This window comes from Emys orbicularis, chromosome 18, assembly GCF_028017835.1.
Source record: "Emys orbicularis isolate rEmyOrb1 chromosome 18, rEmyOrb1.hap1, whole genome shotgun sequence".
NCBI lineage: Eukaryota > Metazoa > Chordata > Testudines > Emydidae > Emys > Emys orbicularis.
Window position 1 is genome coordinate 10,312,144 of NC_088700.1, and position 20,503 is coordinate 10,332,646.

The 20,503-nt window shown below is 42.6% G+C and overlaps 1 protein-coding gene across 1 annotated transcript in view; it reads left to right on the forward strand.

Moving 5' to 3' along the window:
- Positions 1 to 1,204: 1,204 nt before the first annotated feature.
- The window catches only part of DDX31 (DEAD-box helicase 31), a 64,193-nt gene continuing 44,894 nt past the window's right edge, over positions 1,205 to 20,503 (forward strand). Inside the window, exons 1-13 of the mRNA XM_065418789.1 lie at positions 1,205 to 1,318; positions 4,089 to 4,342; positions 5,351 to 5,426; positions 6,095 to 6,138; positions 6,608 to 6,678; positions 6,781 to 6,845; positions 8,205 to 8,249; positions 9,716 to 9,757; positions 11,834 to 11,898; positions 15,494 to 15,613; positions 16,001 to 16,107; positions 16,540 to 16,763; positions 17,418 to 17,594. Coding sequence (XP_065274861.1) covers positions 1,205 to 1,318; positions 4,089 to 4,342; positions 5,351 to 5,426; positions 6,095 to 6,138; positions 6,608 to 6,678; positions 6,781 to 6,845; positions 8,205 to 8,249; positions 9,716 to 9,757; positions 11,834 to 11,898; positions 15,494 to 15,613; positions 16,001 to 16,107; positions 16,540 to 16,763; positions 17,418 to 17,594 — 1,404 coding nt within the window. The remainder of the gene's footprint in view (positions 1,319 to 4,088; positions 4,343 to 5,350; positions 5,427 to 6,094; positions 6,139 to 6,607; positions 6,679 to 6,780; positions 6,846 to 8,204; positions 8,250 to 9,715; positions 9,758 to 11,833; positions 11,899 to 15,493; positions 15,614 to 16,000; positions 16,108 to 16,539; positions 16,764 to 17,417; positions 17,595 to 20,503) is intronic.

The following is a 20,503-nucleotide window of genomic DNA, read 5'->3' on the forward strand; positions in this document are numbered from 1 at the left end:
CAAGTGTTATGACATGATGGCAGAGATTTAATGAATAATCATAGATCATAGAACTGGAAGGGACTGCGAGAGGTCATCTAGTCCAGTCCCCTGCAATAATAATAATACAATGCAGCTGTATACTAAATAATATTAGTATATTCTACATATTACATTGACAGTAATTACTGTTATTACATGGAAGATGTGACATTGTAATCTTCTCGAGGCAGGGTCTTTTTGTTATGTGTCTGTGCAGCACCCTGCACAGTAGAGCCCTGCTCTATGAGTGGAGTGCTTGGGTGCAAGACCAATAAAATAAATAATAATAAAACTAAAACACTATGTTCTCACTGAACCCAAGTGAAATCCAAATTAAAAGGCTTGCCTGTGGAAACTATGCGGGATTTGTAACAGTTGCCCCTGGCAAACTCACAGCCCTTACGGCAACCAATAGGTCTGCGTAGTTACATGACCTGCTGCCCATCCTCACCAAAGATACTTGGTGGCCTTATGGATTTATGCTGTATGCCAACCCATTGTCCTGGGGATATTGAAAGCTGTACACATGGATATTTACAGTGAAATGCATTTTAATTCTGAAATACATGGGATTGGGAGAGATTTGGGGAAGAATAAAGTAGGAAAATGGCAAATATTTGGAATAGGGATTGTAGAGTAATTTTAAAGCTGCTTTCTTTGGAAAGAAGCATTTTGCTCTACAAATGTAAACGCGACATTTTAAGAATCCCATTAATCATTTATTTTGCAAAAAAGAGAGACTCCCTTCACTTTTTCCCCCAGTTTGAGAGCAGCCCAAGTGGGTGAGATTTTAAATGTCTTATTGGTACTGCAAAAAGAGAGAGAGAGAGAGAGAGAGAGAGAGACTTTAAACACTGCCCTTCAAATTAAATCCTTCCTCTCTCAGTAAGAATGTAGGAGCCTGAGCTGGTTGGCTCAAAATGTAATAATCTGTCCAGAGAAGTGCTTTTGCGATTTGCTGTTTAGGGGACTTTGCAAGACAGCTATGTTTGGGGTCCTCCTTCACTGAGCTGGGAGTGGGTAGCACATGTGGGGTCTGGTGTAGCTAGCTGCAGCTAAGTTAAACTCTGCCTTGGAGCTTCTAGTTCTCTGCAGTCGCATGGGTATCTCTGTGGAGTAATGTCCTTCAGGGCTGTGGTTTTATTGCAGATAAAGGCCCCCATCAAAAGCTGTGTATTAAGCCATGGAGGCAGATGAGGGATTGATTCTCAACGTGAGTTCTCTGCCTTCCCCAGAGTCCCACCATTCTGCAGGACACAAGAGGTTCCGCAAGCCATTGCCCGGCAAGGACAAGTGGGTATGTTTAGTTCTTCATCCGAGTCTGATAAAAACAGAAAAATTTTTGACCAAACTATTCCAGAAAAGAATTAAACTCCAATATTATAAACCTAAACTGCTATGGCTTGTGCTTTGCAACAAGTCATTCCCTCTTGGGTTTTTGTTTTGTTTTGTTTTGTTTTGAAAGATTTGAAATGAGCATTAATTATAATTCAGTTCTCTGTAACTAGGTCCGCTGCACCCCGAATCCCTCCATCCTTAATATGGGTGATGGGATCTTGGCTCAGGGAATGGGGTGGTTCAGATAAGTGAGGTTTGAATCAGGGGTCACGTGTGAATTCCCCCAAGGCCAGGTGGCTCAGCAAAATACAGTAGGACTTTAGTGCTGGGTCTGAGCGGTATTTCATTGTTTAATTCTGCCGAGCTAACTAGCTTTGAGGAAGCTACAGTATTTGGGTGTCTACGGTCTGGGGGAAAAGAACATCAGAAGTAGACTTTGAAGTCTGATCTTAGAGGATCTTGCTGGTTCAGCTTCCACTGATTACTCAAAGATTTTGGTCTCCCTGGTATTTTTGGATAATTGAGGTTGCACTGTAGTTAAGGTTACATATGGACTTTCATGATGAATTTCTTTTTTTCAATCGCTTGTAACTTTCTCAGAAATCTTGCTTTTGGGTTTGAGTCTTTCTATATTTGGTCTCAGTCCAAAGGTGAATTTTATATTATTTGTTTGATTCTGTGAGATTCACTAACACAAACCAGTACCAACAGTATGCTTCCCTTATGCCTAATTAAAAAAACCCCAACTTTATAAAAACTGCCTGATCCTGCAATGCTCACTGCTTACTCACTCAAACCTTCCTATTGTCTTTAGCACAGCTACTGATGTGAAGAAAGACTACTCATATGAGAAAGGGTCACAGGATTGGTTCTTTAGGCCCCAGTGCTGCAGCTGGATCTGCGTGGGCACATCATTGTGAGGCTCTGCACAGACACAGCGGTCTGCCCACACTGTGGGGAGGGATAGCTCAGTGGTTTGAGCATTGGCCTGCTAAACCCGGGGTTGTGAGTTCAATCCTTGAGGGGGATCTGGGGCAAAAATCTGTCTGGGGATCGTTCCGGCTCTGAGCAGGGAGCTAGACTAGATGACTTCCTGAGGTCCCTTTCAACCCTGATAGTCTGTGTACTTGAAGGATTTTGTCTTGGTGCTTTGATCCTGCAATCTATCTGTGTGGACAGGGGCCTGGTCATAGCACCACTGAGTTGGCTCTGTGCACTTCTGTGAGGAGCTCATTGCAGGGTCAGAGCCTTAGGCGCATTAAATTCAATGGGGCTGTTCACAGCGTTAAAGCTAAGCATATGCACACATTTTTGCCAGATTGGAACCTTAGTTTGTGAACTCTTCAAAGTAGGGACTTTGTCATAGTCATAGAGTTTAAGGCCAGAAGGGACCACAGATCATTTCGTTTGACCTCTAGTATATCACAGGCCACCACCACCACCCAGTACCTGCAGTCTTCATTTGTCTTGAATAGTACCAAGCATAGTTAACAAATGATCATAAATATTATTAATATATAGATTAATCATTGTATAGTCAGCAAAGAGATTCCCTTGTGACAGGCCTTGATCAGTAAATGAAATGCCAAAAGGGCTGCATAAGTATCTACAGCCAAGAAAATTTATAGCACTGGGTCTTGTGCTTTGGAGTCTATTGGGTTCCACCCCCATGGATGGAACATGAGTGCAAAGGTCTCCCCATGTAGATGTGATTTTTGGGTTAGGATCGTTGGCTGTGAATATCGAAGTGAAAGAATACATCATCTGATGGGCATGATTTTGAAAATGGCAGGTGTGAGCCTCTTTGTAACTTAATCCTTTCGAACTTCGGATGCTAGGAAGATTCTCAGCAGTCTACAGGCCGCTGCTTTCTCAGTTTATGATTTGTTCTTGAATCATTTGAAACTTGTTGAATTTTGGGTAAATTTTCAAAAGCACCTAAGTGACTTAGGCACTTTTGAAAATTACATAATCAATGGAATTATAGGATTCAGTTAGCAAGTTATTTCCCAGTAGAGGAGAGAGGGAGCCACGGCAGTCGACTCGCCGCCGTGAGGACGGCCAGGTAAGTCAAACTAAGATACTTCGAATTCAGCTATGCGAATAACGTAGCTGAAGTTGCGTATCTTAGTTCGAAACACCCCCCACCCCCCCCGCTGGTGTAGCCCAGGCCTTAGTGATGGAAGAAAGTTAAATTAATTGTGTGCCTCAGTATTGACAGAGGAATATGGGGTAAGCAAAAACATTTCTCAGAGGAAGCAGAAGGAATTTCAAAAGAAATCAAGATCACTATAGATCCAGGAATAGAGAGATCAGAATTCCTGAAGCCTGATGGAAGCACAGGTCAGAATCAAGGAGGATTCATGAAAGAAAGAAAGAAAGAAAGAGGGGTGGAGGTCTGGCTTTAATCTGATCATGAGATTTGCACAGCAATTGATTTGGATGATATATATTTTAAAGAGGGTTCTGTTCAGTTACTACAGAAAATGGATCAGATACTGTAGTAATGGGCACCAAAATAAGAATTTAGATTATTACTATTTGTATTACAGTTTCTGCTCTGAAGAATGTGAACAGGTCCAGTTGCAAAATCAAACCCTGTTCTCTATACATGGGCATGAAGGTTCCAATAGGAAGAGATGCAACTCTCTAGGGCCTTAGGAAGGTTATAATATTGCATAGTTAAGCCTTACATACTAATCCATCCTGTTTATTTGCTAACACTGAAGCAATCTAAAGCTCTGAAAAGGAAGCTCCAATGGGCAGACGAAGGCACACCTTCAAAGCAGAAACCCAAGTTGTCAGTATCCCCAATCAAGAAATGCACTAAGGAGGCTGACATCTGCGTGAAAGGAAATTTGTCATCAAAATCTCCTCCGAAGAAGCAGTCAACTGTCAGACAGAATGAGAGCCTATACAGCAGACCTTTCATTAAGACGTCTTGTCTGTTTAAAAACAACCCTAAGATTCCAGAAATTCACAGGTATTTTAAGCAAACAACCCCCCCCCCCCCAAAAAAGCTATTGATTTCTCACCTTTATATGTACAAAGCATGAGGCTTTGTCCTTTTCCCCGCCCTTGCTATGTACTTACAGTCTCATCATCCATCTAGTATGGTGGTTTTCAGCCATTTCTAGACCAGGATCCCCCACCCATGTACCTTGGTTCTAGCCAGGCTCCTTCTCCCATTTAACAATCTGAGAAGGTATAAGAACGCATGTAGAATAGAATAGGAAGGGCAGGGTAGTTGTGACCCCCATGCTGAGAGCCTCTGATCTAATAAGACAAAGATCCTGATTCTGCTTCCCCTGAAGTCAGTAGGAGTTTTGTCATTGAATTAAGTGGCAGGTGGAAGAATTGGATTGAGGGTTGGTTGGTATTTTCAAAAGACCCACGACAGAGAGTGGTCTCAAACCACTCAAATAGACTGTACCTCTCCCTAGATTTATAACATTGTAGCATGGAGACCATCCTGGTTTAAACGCTTTGCCCTATGGATTTAACCTGGCTCTAAATGGTTTTATTTCTTGATTGTCCTTTATGAATCCCATGCCCTTTGGTGGGGTAGGCCCTCAGGAGCTGGAGTATTGTAATGGGTTCCCTAGCTGCTGTTAACAATGTACTGACTAGGTAGTTTTCCTTCATTGTCTGTTGTCGTGCTGGATTGTGAAAGTAGGCTTTAATGGGAGCCCCTGTAAAGAAAAAGCAGCATTAAGTAAGGAGTCAGATTCACTCTTGCTGTCTCCAGAAGGTGCAAATTACATTAGGATTCCACCGATAATGGGGGATTCCACTGGAGGGTGCCCCGGAGATGTGCTGAATCAGCATATTCCATGGCTGGCCTGACTATGTCCCTTCCCCAGGCAAATGTCTTGTTCCAGGCAATCTTTGCATTGGAACCCAAGCTTGACTCTCCTATGAATCTGGCCCATAGCCTGTGGGTGATTGGAACTGTCTCACGTTGCTTTGGATTATTTCCCCTAACTTGCAGAGGTGGAGTGAAACAGGTGCAGGAAAAAGTTTTCACTTCAGATTCTTTCAGCCAGCTGGACCTCCATCCCCATCTGGTGAGTGCTAGACTGGCAACAAGGTCATTGTGTAGTGGTGTAAGGCTGTTTGACTGAGTTGTTTTTAATGGGTCTTTGTTTGGGAGGGTTTGTGTTTTTATACTTGGAGATGAACTTTTGGAGGATATCCCCCTGTGAAGTGAGACATGCTCCTTGTAGAAACTGCTTCTGGTGACTCAGATTAGCTCATTAGTGATGATGCCATCTGAGGGCAGCTTTTGCATCAACATCCCCATCAGTACCCTTAGCTGTGCTCCATCCAACATCAGCAACCCACATCAGCACTACATGCAGCTGCCATTTCAACCCCAGTAGCCCATACCCCCACCAGTCCCAGATCCATCTTTCTCAGCTAACACCAGGCCCAGCTGGTACCCGATCCCACTGCATCCAAACACCTCTCATGGTTTCATGTGGGTTGCAGACCAAAATATGTTGAGGATCACTCAGAGGCCATGATTTGGTAGCATGTCATGACCCGCCAGGATTAGGGACTAGCAGGAATGCTTGTAGAACCAGTGAACTTTTCCAAGCACTTGCCTGGATTAGTGATCAGAAAGAGGGAGAGAATACCAGGCTTTGGGGTTTCTCCCTCTCCTGCATTGCAAAAGTCATGAAAGTGAGTAGTAGAGCATTAAAACCTTTTAACACTGTATTTATCCCTTTAGATTTCCACAATAACCACGGTCTTGAAGATGTCTAGTATGACCAGGTAAACTAACCTGTATAAAATACTTTCCACTTCTGTAGCACCTTCCATTGGATGATCTCCAAGCCCTTTACAAACGTAATTAATTCATAAGCCCCCACAATTCCTGTGAAAGTCTACGGGAGCTGTGAGTGTGCTGCACCTCCAAAAATCAAGCCATAAAGTAACTTGGTGTAGAGAGTCATTGGCAGTGCTGGAAACGGAACCCAGGAGTCCTGGCTCTTGGGCTTTAACCACAAAATCATCCTTATTTCTATTTAGCATAAATAACATTTTTCTGTTGCACTATTTTCACGAATCCCCGTTTCTGAGGTAGTAATTTTCAGCAATAACCGGGAGAGCACCCAGGTTGTGTAAACCCAGGAACATGGTTTTGAAACAATTGAAGGGTTTTAAAACCTCACATCTTTATAAATACTTTGAGACTGAGTTGGTGCTTGTGTGTTTTTAATTTGTGTTATTTGTTACATAGTGTTCAGAAGCAAACTATTCCTGTGCTGCTAAAAGGCAAGGATGCACTGGTGAGGTCCCAGACAGGGTCAGGTCAGTATTTAATTGACAGTGTTCCTTACTCAGGCACAATATTGTTTGGATTCCGTATACTCAAACTAAGCCTTATGTTCACCTGTTGTTTTTCTTACTAAGGTAAAACTCTTGCCTATGGCATCCCCCTTGTACAGTCCTTGCAGGGAATGAAGTCAAAAATACAGGTATGTACCATAGAAATAAGTCTGCTCTCTTTTAATTTTCAAAGCAATAAAAATAAATTACAGCTGGTGCACTGAGGTCAGTAGTGTCTCTTCTTGTTATGATGGTTAAGCAATCTCTCTCCCTATTTAGTTATGACATTTCGGAATTTGGCCTACATGACCCTCGTACTCTGTAAATCTAAAAGCAATATAAGAAAAATATTAAGGGCTATATGTGCCCCAACACTTAATGTAGCAAAGAGGGTGGGTGGATGGGCCAAAATCTCAAGGTGGGGAGTAGGGGTAGGGAAATATCTGTGTAGCGGGAAAGATGGTTACATGGTAGATTTCCTCCACCACTCCGACATAGCTACCTCTTTCCTTTCTGCAGCAATAGAGCCTGGCTCCATGTTGCTGAAGCAGGAGGAGTCAGGGGACAGCTTTATCCTACATGTTCCCTCTCAAGTCCATCAAGAGTTACCATGCTTAAAGCATTTGGAGGTTGTCATTTCTAGAAGCAGCAGTAGCTCCCTCTCCATGTCTTTTCAAAGTCTGGTGGGAGTGGTCAGTGTATGCCAGGAGTCTGGCTTCAGAGCATGGCAGTGGCTCAGAACTAGGGTGGAGGTCTGGAGGCTTGCAAAGGTTCCTGGTATGCTTTCTCCTCTTCATGTCCCGGCCTCCATATACAGTATTTCAACAGCCTCTCCCCATTCAGATCAATATGTTGACCCAGGGCTGCAGATCCGTCCTCCTGTTTTGTGCCTCTTTAGGGTGTGACAAGAGGGATTTGTTCTTAAATTCTTTATGGGTTGAAATAATTGCAGAACAGCCTGGGTTGTCACTATCTGTCCCTTGTGTGTCTGATTGTTCCTGTGCATCAAATATTAGTGTATTTCTGCAGACTAAGAAATAATACGTGAAATTGTATAGATCATATATAACAGGTGTGTATAACATAAAAAAATCTTAGCTACACAATGAGCATGGTGGATTTCAGAGTGCAAAAAAGAGAAGACCATCCTCTACTAATATTTAAAGGCTGTTAGCACCAGGGAGGGGAAAAAAGATTTGTTTATGATTATAAGTAGGAATAATGGAATGACACTGTGCAAAAGCGAATGTAGGTCGAATATCAGGGGCAAACTTCCTAATAGAGCTCTGCCGTCCAGTAGAAATTCACTAGAAGCCTTAAGGGAAGTGATGGAATCTCCATTGCTTTGAGTCATTTCAAACTGGACTGGGCCACGCAGTGAGGGGGACAATCCTGCCTTGAATCCCAGTAGGATTGATTTCATGGGCTAATAGCCACCTCTGTCTTCTATGATTCTCTGAGTTCATGGTGCATTCTGCTCAATGGTACTCTGTCTCTTCTATTTGCAGCGCAGCGATGGGCCTTATGCACTTATATTAGTTCCAACAAGAGAGGTAAGTTAAGTCGCCTTTTTTCTAAGGTTAGTGCTGGCATTTTACTGTTGTGGTTTCTGTTACTTTCTCAGGCCCTGAGTATTTGGCCGTTGATTCCAGTAGGAGCAGGTTTGGGCTATTGGCAAGCTCAAGTGTTCTCGTGAGATATCTTAGCTAGTGAGCAGTAAGCTGGGGAGAAACATCCAAGTTTCCCCTTGTGTTTAAGAATTGGTTGGCAACATTGGTAACTCCTTGGCTTAATACATGGGAAAGGAGAAATTTGTCTAGCATGGGAAGGGAGAGTTTGTGAGCTGCAAACGCAAGAATTTATACAGACATTCCTGTTGATGTTTAAAGCCCCTTTTCAAATCCATCAGTGAATGTCTGGCAAACTAGGAGTTGGTTTGTTCTCTGAACTCTTATTTGGTTTGTTTTATTTGCCTTACAAAGGCAATTTCAGAGCAGAGGATCAATGTTTTCCATATCAAACGCTAATAACTTCCATGTGGAGAATTGATCACAGGTAACTAGTTTTGGGCACAACGTTTTATGCAACCTGCACTGCAGTATCTCAGCTCAATCCTGGGAAGGGAGAAGGCTCTGAAGCTATTTAAATTTTTACAGCAGTAAACTTTCTGCTTCCCCAGGATGCTCCATGAATACTAAGCATGTTCGTAAGATGGATTCAAGGGTTGCTGTTGAGCACATTTTTAAAGTTAGTCTGTGATTACAATTGGTATTATTTTTACTTTCTAGAGTTTGTAATGGCCTCTTTGAAAGTTTGGCAAATAAATAATATTTAGCACTTGCCCATGTTTCATCAGAGGAATTCAAATCATTTTACCTGCATAAATAAGCCTCACTCATATACATATGCAGTGTGAGCTAGGTAGATATTATCCCCACTTTGCAGGTGGGGAAATGAAGTTGCAGAAAGGTCAGATGGCATGTCCTCAGTCGCACAGTGAGTCAGTGGCAGTGCTGGGATTGCAACCCACAAGTGCTGGCTGCCAGTCCACTGCTTTAACCTATGGTTTACACTCCCTTTCTCTAACAGTTTTCTCCCGGAAGAGATTCCATATTATCCCACACTGGTTTTAGTGAAGGAAAACCCAGCATGCCTTGGATAGTTTCTTTCTTGTGCATCAGCATCACTGACGATGTTAACAGAAATGTGCACAGGTCTGAGAACAGTGTTTATTAATTTGAACCAGCAGAGGGAGCACAAGACATTGTTTTTGTATAGGTCCAAAGCTAATAGAGGTTTCTTCTTTTTTTTGTTGACTATTTAATTGATAGGATACTGGGTGGGGTATATATATTTTTTTATTTAATAAAGATATTTAGAATTCTAACAACATACATCACCAGTTTTTAAGAGTCTGCAGAAAAATTAAAAATTTGATCTAAATTGCGTGACGCTATCCTTCTAATACAGACGTGTCAGACTTCCATAAAACTTTATTTTCATCTGTTGATATCTGCAGCTAGCCCTACAGAGCTTTGATACAGTCCAGAAATTGCTGAAGGTAAGGATTTCATTCTTTATTTCCTCCTCACTCCTTTTGCTATGAGATGCTAAGCACCGTCACTTCCCCTCAGCGCAATAGGGAGTTGAGGGGACTCAGTACCTAACAGGATTTCTGGTCCTTAAAATAAAGAATAAAACCAGTTCACTTTATTTTTAGCATTCAAGGGAAAGCCCAGCGCATTGAAGCTTGATTTTTTCCTATTGGATGTTTTCAACTATTCAGTGACTGCTGTGGTGATTCATTATAATACCCTAGGGAGCTAAATACGTATTTGTTAAAGAAGAGTAATAGATATTAAAAATAGATTTCTTGCAATGTTTTGTTTTTAGAGATGCCTGCCACTGCTTCAGAATTTCCATGGCTCTGAATGGGAACTCTTACGGGGACAGATGCCACTGGACTCAGATTGATGTAGTAAAATAGGCCTCAGGGAATCAAATAGCCACTTGAATGTGTGGGGAAATTGGAGACTTGCAAAGTGCTATGTTGGTACATTTTTTTTTTTTTTTAATTTGGTTAAATTAACCCAAAGAAAATGATGATAAGAATAATAGAACGTTCCTCACAACAGCTTTAGGCCATGGTCCTGCAAACATATGTTGAACTTTACTTCCATGAGTAGTTCCATTGATTTCAATAGGACTACGGCCAGTGGTAAAGTTAAGCCTGTGAATAAGCATTTGCAAGCTTAGTCTCTGCCTTCCCATGCATTCAAACAGCCAGCTGATTCCCCAAGTCCTACCCCATCACCCTACTGTCAAGGTGGTTTTGTTTTTTTAATTATATTAAAGACATTTTAAAAATATTTTAGTCATTTTTTCCTTTGTAATTAGATGTCATCATTAGAAGAACTTTGATATTAAATTCAAATCTTCTTTTTAACATTGGCCAATTGTGTTCCATCAAGATCTAGAGCAGTTAAAGGTGACATTTCAACGGGCGGGTGGGGGGGAATTGGGCTTGCGCTCTTTTGTTTTCTTCTTTCTTATGTGTGACAGGTAATAGCCATACAAGCAAGACTAAACCTTGTTAAAATACAATCCGGGCCACTGCTTTGTTATAGTATGATGGTCCAGTGTGGTAAAATTTGTAGTGTTGGTGAGGCCTACATTTTCTGGTATAACTAATTTGTTTGATCGGGTTTTTGGAAGGGCTTCCCATAATGATGAAGGGGTGGAAAGGCATTTCTGTAAGGGGCTGGCTGAATTCCTGTTGAAATGATTAATGCTGCTGGGATTTTATTGTGTTTGTTAGGGCACCTAGAACGTTGGATACACTCCTTTTAAAATATTATTTATTTATTTATTATAAGTTTGAATGTAATAAATTATTGGAGATGGTATGCTGGACTAGATGGTCCAATGACCCGCTCCATTAGGGCAGTTCTTATATTGCTACATGGCATGTAACGAGCTGAGCAGTGTTCTGGCCTTTAATTAACTACAAGATATGTATGTCCAGTGTTAAAACTTATGTTCCATCTATCTTCCACGCCCCCTCTTGAATGAGGTGGACGGGGTGCGTATTTTGTTTTCCTCTGTTAAAAACAGGGCTACGCTCGATTCTGCTGGAGATTAGGACCCCATTGAAGTCAATGACAGAACTCCTATTGACTTCAGTGGGGCTGGTATTTCACCTTGGGAGCCTTTATTAGCCCAGTAACAAACCTATATAAAGGATCTTTATTATGTTTCTTTATATTTTGCTTGGCTATTGGAAGATTTTGCTTAAAAGGCAACAGAAAGAAATAGAATTGCAAATTGTCTTTGATCATTTAGGTTACACAGAGAGGAGGGGGAGACTTATTATATTATTGGAAGCGATGCAAAAATGATTGTATTTCCATCTTCCCAAACAACATTAGAAGCAAGTTAAATAGCTAGAATTAAATTTACCACTAATATTTAGCTGCAGGTAGTACAGTGCATGTGGGCTGTATCTGTTAGATCAAATCAGAAGCACAGCTATAAACCTGAGTTGCCTATCTTTATGTCAAGAAAAGTCAGTTTTGGATTAGTGTCAGCCCTCTTCTTAAGACTACTTCATATAGGTCTTGGTTTACCCCCATTGTAGCCATTTACCTGGATTGTGCCTGGCGTGCTAATGGGGGGAGAAAAGAGGAAGTCTGAAAAAGCCAGGTAGGAAGCCAACTTCTTAAAATTATATTTGGGTTCTACTTGTATCCTTTCATCTGTTTCTATTGCTGAGAATACCTTTTTACTGGGAGAGATGCTTGTGGCTTGATCAAGCGGTGAACTCCCCAGATCTTACACAGAACTAGTGACTGGGTCAGCAGGGAGCATTCGCCTCCCTCAGTTAGCTCTAGTTTTCAAATGTTGATGAGCCTTCTGATGAGATGATCCCTGTCGATGTCAGTGTTTTTCTTCCTCTGACAAACACCTATATTTGCTTAGTCTACAGCGCTGTCTGCAACAGGAGTGTATTTGTCATGGGGAGAACAGCAGGTTTTTTCCCCCTACTGTTAAAATCTCGCCCTTTTTATTTAATTGTAAGCAAATAATCCTAAACAGTGTTCTTGCATGAGTGGATATTACATATATAAAAGCTGTGCGGGAACCAACACTTCCATTTTGTGGGAAATTCCATGATTTTGGAATTTGTTTTAGTTCTGAATCGGAACCAAACCAAAGACTTTCTAAATATTCTGCAAAACAATTTTTGAATGTTTTTTGTTTTGGATCAAAGTTTTATTTTGATTTTGACTTGTTTTTTTAGTTTTATGTTGTAATTTATCATGTAAAATAGATTTCAAAACAACTTTTTGTTTTGAAACAAAAAATTGAAGTGTTCCGTTATGAAAAAGTCAAAATGGAACTTTTCAGCATTATCAAAACCTTTCATTTCAATTTGTTTTCAAAATTTCCTCAAAAATCAACCTTTTCCCACAGAAAGTTTTGAGTTAGATGAAAAGATATTTTCCAATGGAAATCCTTTCCATTGGAAATTTTTTTTTTTACCAGCTCTAATATATACATGTATACCCTGTGTGGTTAAAAATCAAAATTGGCTTTTTTTAAAAATTAAAAAAAATTTTTAATGAACCAGCTACAATTAAATTTGCTGTAAGCTATTAAAATAATTTAACATTTAAAAAATATGCGGCTTCACTGAGTCCTCCTCAACTCTGAGTGAGTTAATACTGCTTTTTAAATTATATATAAAATCAAGAACAAAATGCATTTAATTTTTTGTGGTCCACTCAAGCTTATAAATGTCACAGTCATGTTCTACATTAAGTATCTGTATTATTGTCCGTCTTTCTAATAAGCAAATGCTGGTATTTACATTTTTTCCAAATGGAAGTATTTGCAGTTTGTGTTGTGCAGAAAAGCTTTTGCCTTAATTACTTTTGGTTTCAGTTTAAGTAGCATGTGCAGAGGGAATGTTTTCTTCATTTGAATTAGTTCATTCAAAGTTGGGAAGCTGATTGGGAGTTGAAAAGGCAGGAAAGCTGGTTTTCTCCTCCAATCTATGAATAAAAAGCAGGTGGAAGACAAAGAGGTCTACTAATTCTAAACATCTGAAGGATTTGGTGCCAGATGTTCAAAGGTATTGCATAAGAACGGCCATCCTGGGACAGACCAGTGGTCCATCTAGCCCAGTATCCTGTCTTCTGACAGTGACCAATGCCTCTCCTCATTCAGAGGGAATGAACAGAACAGGGCAATTACTGAATGATCTATCCCCTGTCATCCAGTCCCAGCATCTGGCAGTCAGAGGCTTAGCCATCTTGGTTAATAGCCATTGATGGACTTATCCTCTAGGAACTTACCTAATTCTTTTTTGAACCTAGTTATACTTTTGGCCTTAATGATGCTGATAAGTGCCTTTTTGGGGTTTTCAGAAGTACCTAAGCAGGCTGGGTGCTGATTCTCTTTACTCCCATTGATTTCAATGGGAGTTAGGTGCCCAAACTGTGTCGGCACTTTTGAAAATCCCACTATGCACCTATCTGCATCTTTAGGTGCTTTTGACAGTGCTGGAAGCTAACAGATGAGCCAGCACTCTGATCACTTATGTACCAATCAGCCCTTCTCCCCTCCACAAGGCTGATTGGGGATATGCAAGCTAATTAGCAGATCAGATTGAGAAGGCTGATGAACCAATTGCCCATCAGCTGAGGGGTATAAGAAAGACATAGGGAGGAAGTAGTGGAGAGAGGACCTGGGCTACCTGAGCCTGGAGTGTTCCGAGAGCTCAATAAGGGAAAGCTCTGTTCCTTTCTAGCCCTGTGGAAAAGGGCTAAAGGTGGCGAAGCGCTATAAATAATTTGCTGCACAAGACTGTATTGGCGTTGGTGATGGGAATGTAAATGAATCACATGAAGTTGCCTCTTATTGGACAGAGTCTGAGAAGTTTCTGGGGCATCAGAGTACGGGGACAGAGCATGCCCCGTTACAGTGCCTACATACCTTTGAAAATCTGGCCTATGCTGATCAGAAATAATCCATCAGTTCACTAACTACAGTTAATATTTCCTTTGTTTAAGAAACCAGTTTTAAAGGCAGAGCTTGTTCTGATAAACTTGCTTTTTTTTCTTATGCATCCAGCACAATTTTAAAATGCTGGTTTTGTGTAATTTTAATTGAATTCCAGTTTCCATCCAAGTGCGGCTTGAAAAAATCACAAATTATCATCTAGTAAATAAGAAATGCATCACTCCCCATTAGCTAACATAATAAACCATGTAAAATTCAATGAAATGTATGTCCAGCTATAAAATTGCTAAAGTAAATGTGTATAGAGATAGTGTATCCTCCTGGTTAGCAAAAACAAGTACCAAATTTAGTGTAAAAGCTATATTTAGTTGCAAATCAAGATATTTTAATCGTTACCAACCAGTGAGAATGAACTTTTTTTTTTGTTTTGTTAAGGAAAATAACTAAAAAGTACAAATGCAAGAGAAGCTTTAAAATCAATTCTTAACATTTAGGTTTCCTGCTTGCTGATTTAAGTCATGATTAACTGTGATGATTTAAATCAGTCCACCCTGATATAGGGTGTGTGTGGATATCTGTATTTTTATATTGTTGTTTATATATAAGCAAATTGTGTGTGTGTGCACATATATTTATGCTCATAATAACCTCAAACCCCCGTTATCTAAATTTATCACTGATGTAGGAAACCCCCCTGCATTTATCATTGAGAGCCAGGAATGCCTGTGTTTTAATCTCTGACATTGGCTCACTTTGTGGCCTTGGGAAAGTTATTTAACCCTGCCTGTGTAAAATGGAGATTAAACTATTGACCTATCTTGCAGGGGGTTGCATTAATTAGCTGTATTTGTACAGCATTTTGAAGATAGAAAGCTCCATATTAGTGCCCCGTGTTATTTGTATTCATGATTGGAAATGAAGAGCTAGTGTAGCAGATACCCTGAAGAGCGAGGTGAGCTATGATATGATAATACACATGCTGCTGGGCAAGAATGGGAGCTCCTGCAGGGGAAAGCTGAAAACTCAGATGCATCTCTTGCAAACTAGGGATGAGTCGTCCTTGGTTGCTTTTCAGCTGTGTGAAGCAGCTTCTCTTGAAAGAACTAGAGTGAAATCCTGGCCCTACTGAAGTCAATGGGAGTTCTGACATTGACTCTAGTGGGGATGGGATTTCTCCCCTGTATTCTGTGGGCTCCAGTTCCTAAATCCAGATCACTGCTATTACCAGATGAAGGATAAACTGTGAACTCTTTATTTCATTTAATCTAAACAGATTACGTAAAGGAATAAATATCCTCATTTCAACTCCTGGCCGCCTGGTTGATCACATCAAGTCCACAAAGTGCATTCACTTCCGTCGTATTCAGTGGCTGATTATGGATGAGGCCGACAGGTAAACTTTTAAGTGCTTAGACATTTGACATGGATAACGAGAACCTCTACAGCTACATTAGATAATGTATTCAATATTTTAAAAATAAGAGATCTAAACCGTCATGCTCCAGGGCAGAAACCAACCACTAAGTGCCTGGGGTTTGGATGATATTTCCCCTCTGGGCAGGTTATTCTACAATTGTCCATTACAGGGATTCTTGCACCTTCTGACACATCTGGTGCTGGCCACTGTTTGAGATGGGATACGGGACTAGATAGGCCACTTGTCTAATCCACTATGGCACGTCTATATTCCTAATTGGCTCATGTAGCCTTGAGCCTTCTCTTCCTTCTCTTTTCCTCTAGCTTCCCATAATGTCTTCTGTGGTCTCCATCTTCTTTGCAGGATCCTGGACATGGGCTTTGAGAAGGATGTGACCGTGATACTCAATGCTTTAAATGCAGAGAGCGAGAAGCGGCAGAATGTCCTGCTCTCAGCCACGCTCACAGAAGGTAAGTTATAGACATAGTTGCTGGAATTAAGGGTGCTGGGGGTGCTACTGCACCCCCTGGCTTGAAGTGGTTTCCATCATAGACCAGGTTTACAGTTTGGTTCAATGGCTCTCAGCATCCCCACTATATAAATTGTTCCAGCACCTCTAGTTATAGCGCATGCCTAGACCATGCCTCTCTCTCAGATCACACATCTCTCATGTATCGAACATTGAAGTTTGTCGGAACGTTTTGCCAATTTCTTGAAAACGTTACACCTACATCGACTTCAAGCCAACCTCTACGGCTCCTCTAGAACAGCACGCATTGCTCTTGAGGTGCACGTGTTTACTCTACTACGTTAATACTCAAGGAGACAAAGCGGAACGATTTCCTACAATTTACTCGCAGAGAAGCTTCTGCTTCGGGTGTAATGGATTTTGTTTGGTGCAGGAGTAACGAGGTTGGCCGATATCAGTTTGCATGATCCAGTGAGCATTGCCATTGTGGAGGAAACCTGGGACAGAACCACACCAGAGCAGGAAGCCATTGGTTCACCAGCCCGCATGGAAGAGGATGGCTTTGCCATACCGGAGAAGCTCAAGCAGCATGTGGTGGTGGTTCCCAGCAAACTGAGGCTTGTCACGCTAGCAGCTTTTATCCTGGGGAAGTGTAAGGTGAGGTTTCGTGTGTGTTGTATTCACGCCTGATTAGAGGGAAGTGGCTCATGAGCATTTCTACCTCCTGTTTTTCTGTAGGGTTGGGGGCCAGCTACACACACACACACTCTCTCTCTCTCTCTCTCTCTCTCTGCCCCCCCCCCCCCATTTGGAAACACGAATACCTAAATTGCATTGTGTTCTGATGATGATCAGACTTGGGCTCAATCTAACCTCCTCTGGTCAGGAGTTGTGGAACTAGGGGCCTTCCACTGAGAAATCCCTTCTTTCAGCTCCCAAAGATCCCAGCCTAGGCTCTGTCAGCTGTAGTGTACCTGTGGCATACCGCTGTCTCAGAGAGGGGCATTGCCTGGTCCGAGGCCATCAATGGTCATGTGTATTATATCTAAGACTTGGATCTGTATTCAGAAGTGAACCAGGAGCCAGACGAGTGTGCAGGGTGCCAACGTGGGGTGTTCTCCTCTGTCTTCCTAGATCAGTAGGGAGGCTCCTGTGTGGGATGTGAACTTTTGTTTTTAGCAGCCAGTTTATGTGCCAACATTTTTAATTTGTCCGTTTTCGGATGTATTAGTAATTGAGGTCATTTGGTGATCAGAGAATCGTCAGAGGCTTATAAACATGGCCGTGCACGTGTTCTTGTTCTCCCTGCAGTTTGAAAAACGCCACAAGATGATCGTTTTTTTCTCCAGCTGTGAGCAAGTGGAGTTCCACTACAAGCTCCTCCTGAAAGTCCTGCTGGGAGGTCAAGAGGTTGAAGAACCTGAACGTTTGCCGCTCCCCTCTTCGCACTTAAAGTTCCTGCGACTACACGGCAACATGGAACAGGAGGTGAGCACCGCTGAAGAGTGTATTAAAAGTGGAATGGGCTGAGGACGGTCCTCATTTGCCCCGCACCCTAATCTCCTACCCCACAGGAAAAGTGTTTTCACATCCTCTGTTTTGTTCCACAACCACCTTCCAATTACTTGACTGGGGTAAAACTGGTACATCATAATAATACCAATACCTCGGTCTTATATCGCCTCTTTGATCAGTGGCTCTCAAAGCACTTTACAAAGGAGGTCAGTATCATCATCCCCTCTGGTACATGGTGCTAGGACTGGAAAGTTGTCACTCACTGTGCTGTTGAATCTATGCAGCTGCGCTGCTAGACATGTTATGGGTTCTTTATACCCAAGGGATCACATGGTGTGAACAGAACACTGGTGAAGGGGTCTACAGATGCTGTCTTGCAGCAGCAACTTCCTCTTCCTTCTCCTCCTTTTCTGATTGCAGCCCTGGTCAGCCCTCTTAAGTGTGGCAACATGGTCCAGCAGGTAGGGCACAGGCATGAGAGTCCGGAGACTTGGCTTCTATACCGGACTCTGCCAATGATCCATTGTGTGACTTTGGGTGAGTCGTTTCACCTTGTGGGGGCTTCGGTTTCCCCATGCATTAATACGAACAGTGATCCACACCTGCGAAGCGCTACAGAAAAGCTGTGCTGTTGTTTCAGCGTGCTGATGCAGTCACACAATGTTTCCCAGTGGACAAACTTAAACCGTTGCCCCTTCGTGTGCCTACGTTTTCAGCTTTCTGAGGTAGGCAGGAAAGTGCTTTGACTAACAAAGGAAATAATCTTATAAATAACGTTTATTATAAATAACGTTTAGGACTCGGTCAGCCAGTGTATCGACTAACAAGTTGCTGGCCCCATTATTATGGAGCTGAGCAGACTGGCTTTGGCTGCAAAGAACAGTCCCGTGGGAGGGAGTTGTCTGGCAGGGGATTGTATTACAACAACCCAACGAAAGATCACCTAACAAAAGCGACTGGTGTGTTGGTGGTGGACATGCAGGGCCTGGCTGACCAGCTGATTAGAATGGGATTTGATCCAGAAGGAAGCGAGAGGCCAGGAGAAGCGTGTCAGTTTCTGCTGTGAATGTTCATTCTCTCTTAGTAGGAGAGTGAAACGTGTGAGCCATTATCTTTGAAAAGTCAGCAACCCTCTTCCCTGCCCCTCTCCCAGGGGGAGAGCCACTGCCCTGCCCTGAGCAGCAAGGCAGAGATGGCAAATGAACAGTGCTCATTTGATGAGGCAAGAGGTGAAGAGCCATTGTTTTTCTCACTCATTCCCATCCTGCCAAGACCAGGAACATGTGCTTCACTGTCCTGCAGTCTGGCCTTCCCTCAGCCTGCCCGCCTGAGAGTGAGCAGGCCTGGTCTGGTCCGACTCTACCCCGACCAGCTGTTAAGGCAACAGAACGCCACTAAGTAGCTGGCATCAAGGGAAGGGTTTTGCCTTTTTAGTACCCAGTGTGTAATTAGTGCTTGATGTCTTCAAATTAAGAGCATTAATGGAGCTAAATTGTGGATCCCATATGGTACTGCTGAGCACGGCTGCTGTCGGTGTCAACAAGATGCAACGTGTTCTTTTCTTTCGTTTTTGTTGGGAGAAGGTTGGGCATGTCAGAGAGGCCCAGGCTTCTATTGTCCTTCCTCAGAACAGAATGATATGTCCAGCCGGGGGGCAAACGGGTAACTATTCCATAGACGTCTCTTTCATCTAGCCCTCTGCTAGAAATAGACCTATATTCCTAGGGATCAGAGTTGGAGCAAGGCTTGGAGTGTGGGGGCAGTTTTACCTTGGGGGGGGAAAACTGCTGGCAATAGATACCAAAGAGAAGTGTGATATTCTTGAGGCTAGAGACAGCCTGAGCTAGAGAAATGGAAAGGGTGAGATCTAAGACAACTCAGGAAAGTAGATTGGGACGTGTTGACTGACTTCCCTCAGCTGAGCAGAGAGGCGAGTGGCGGAGACCAGGTGGTATAGTAAATTAAAGCATTAGCCATTTGCCTCTGGAGACCTGGGTTCAAGGATTGCCTCACGTGGGTTTGATGGGGTGATGTAAGTCAAAGTCCCTGTTTATTTCACCAGAAAATACAGTGTGATTGGATGCAGTAAACAGCGTCTGTTCAGGAAAGGCCCATGGCTGGAATAACAAAAGATGCTGCAGGTAGAGCTGCAGGTGAATTGGTAGAGCTGTGTCAGGTCTCGGCAGCGCTGTGTGAGGTGATGTCAGATGAGCCCACGTTCCAAGCTCTGTTCGGGTGAGAGACGTCTCTGGTGAGAATTCAGTTTGTATGGCCCAGGACTTGGTGACAAGGCTAAGTTGCTTCCCCACATGCGAGCCTCTTCCTGCGGATGCTGATGGGGGAATGGCAGGGAGGGTCTCGCTTTAGAATGGGTTCGAGAAAATGTTTCATTCAGCTCAGCAGTTGATGATTCTAATACTTAAGCCCCCCAAGATGTGAGTGCTGCATGGATTGGGGGAGGGGAAAGCAGTGATTTTTTTTTCCCCACTGTCACAGTGCTTTAACCCAACTTGACCACTAGGGGGAACCTCATAGACTCTCCCAGGCAGAGTTATTTCTAAGCCAGCAACTAGACCTGCCTCCCTCTAGTCCAACGTAAACTACTGTTTCCTTCTTTGGTGGGTCCTTTTCCCACAGATACAGGAGATCCTTTTCACCATACTAACAGCACCCCCCTGCGTCTTCACAAGCCCTTGGGATGTTGGCCATCTTGAGTTGGGCGTATGCATTTGGGCCAGCACCAGACGTTGCACTTTCCTTGATGGTGTGATAGTCTTTACTGTGTGGAGTGACACCACTATTGCCATAGATTTTTTCACTTCCAAATCTCCTAAGGTGCTGGGATGGAGCCGTAGAATTCCACCCACTTCTCGAAGCTGGAC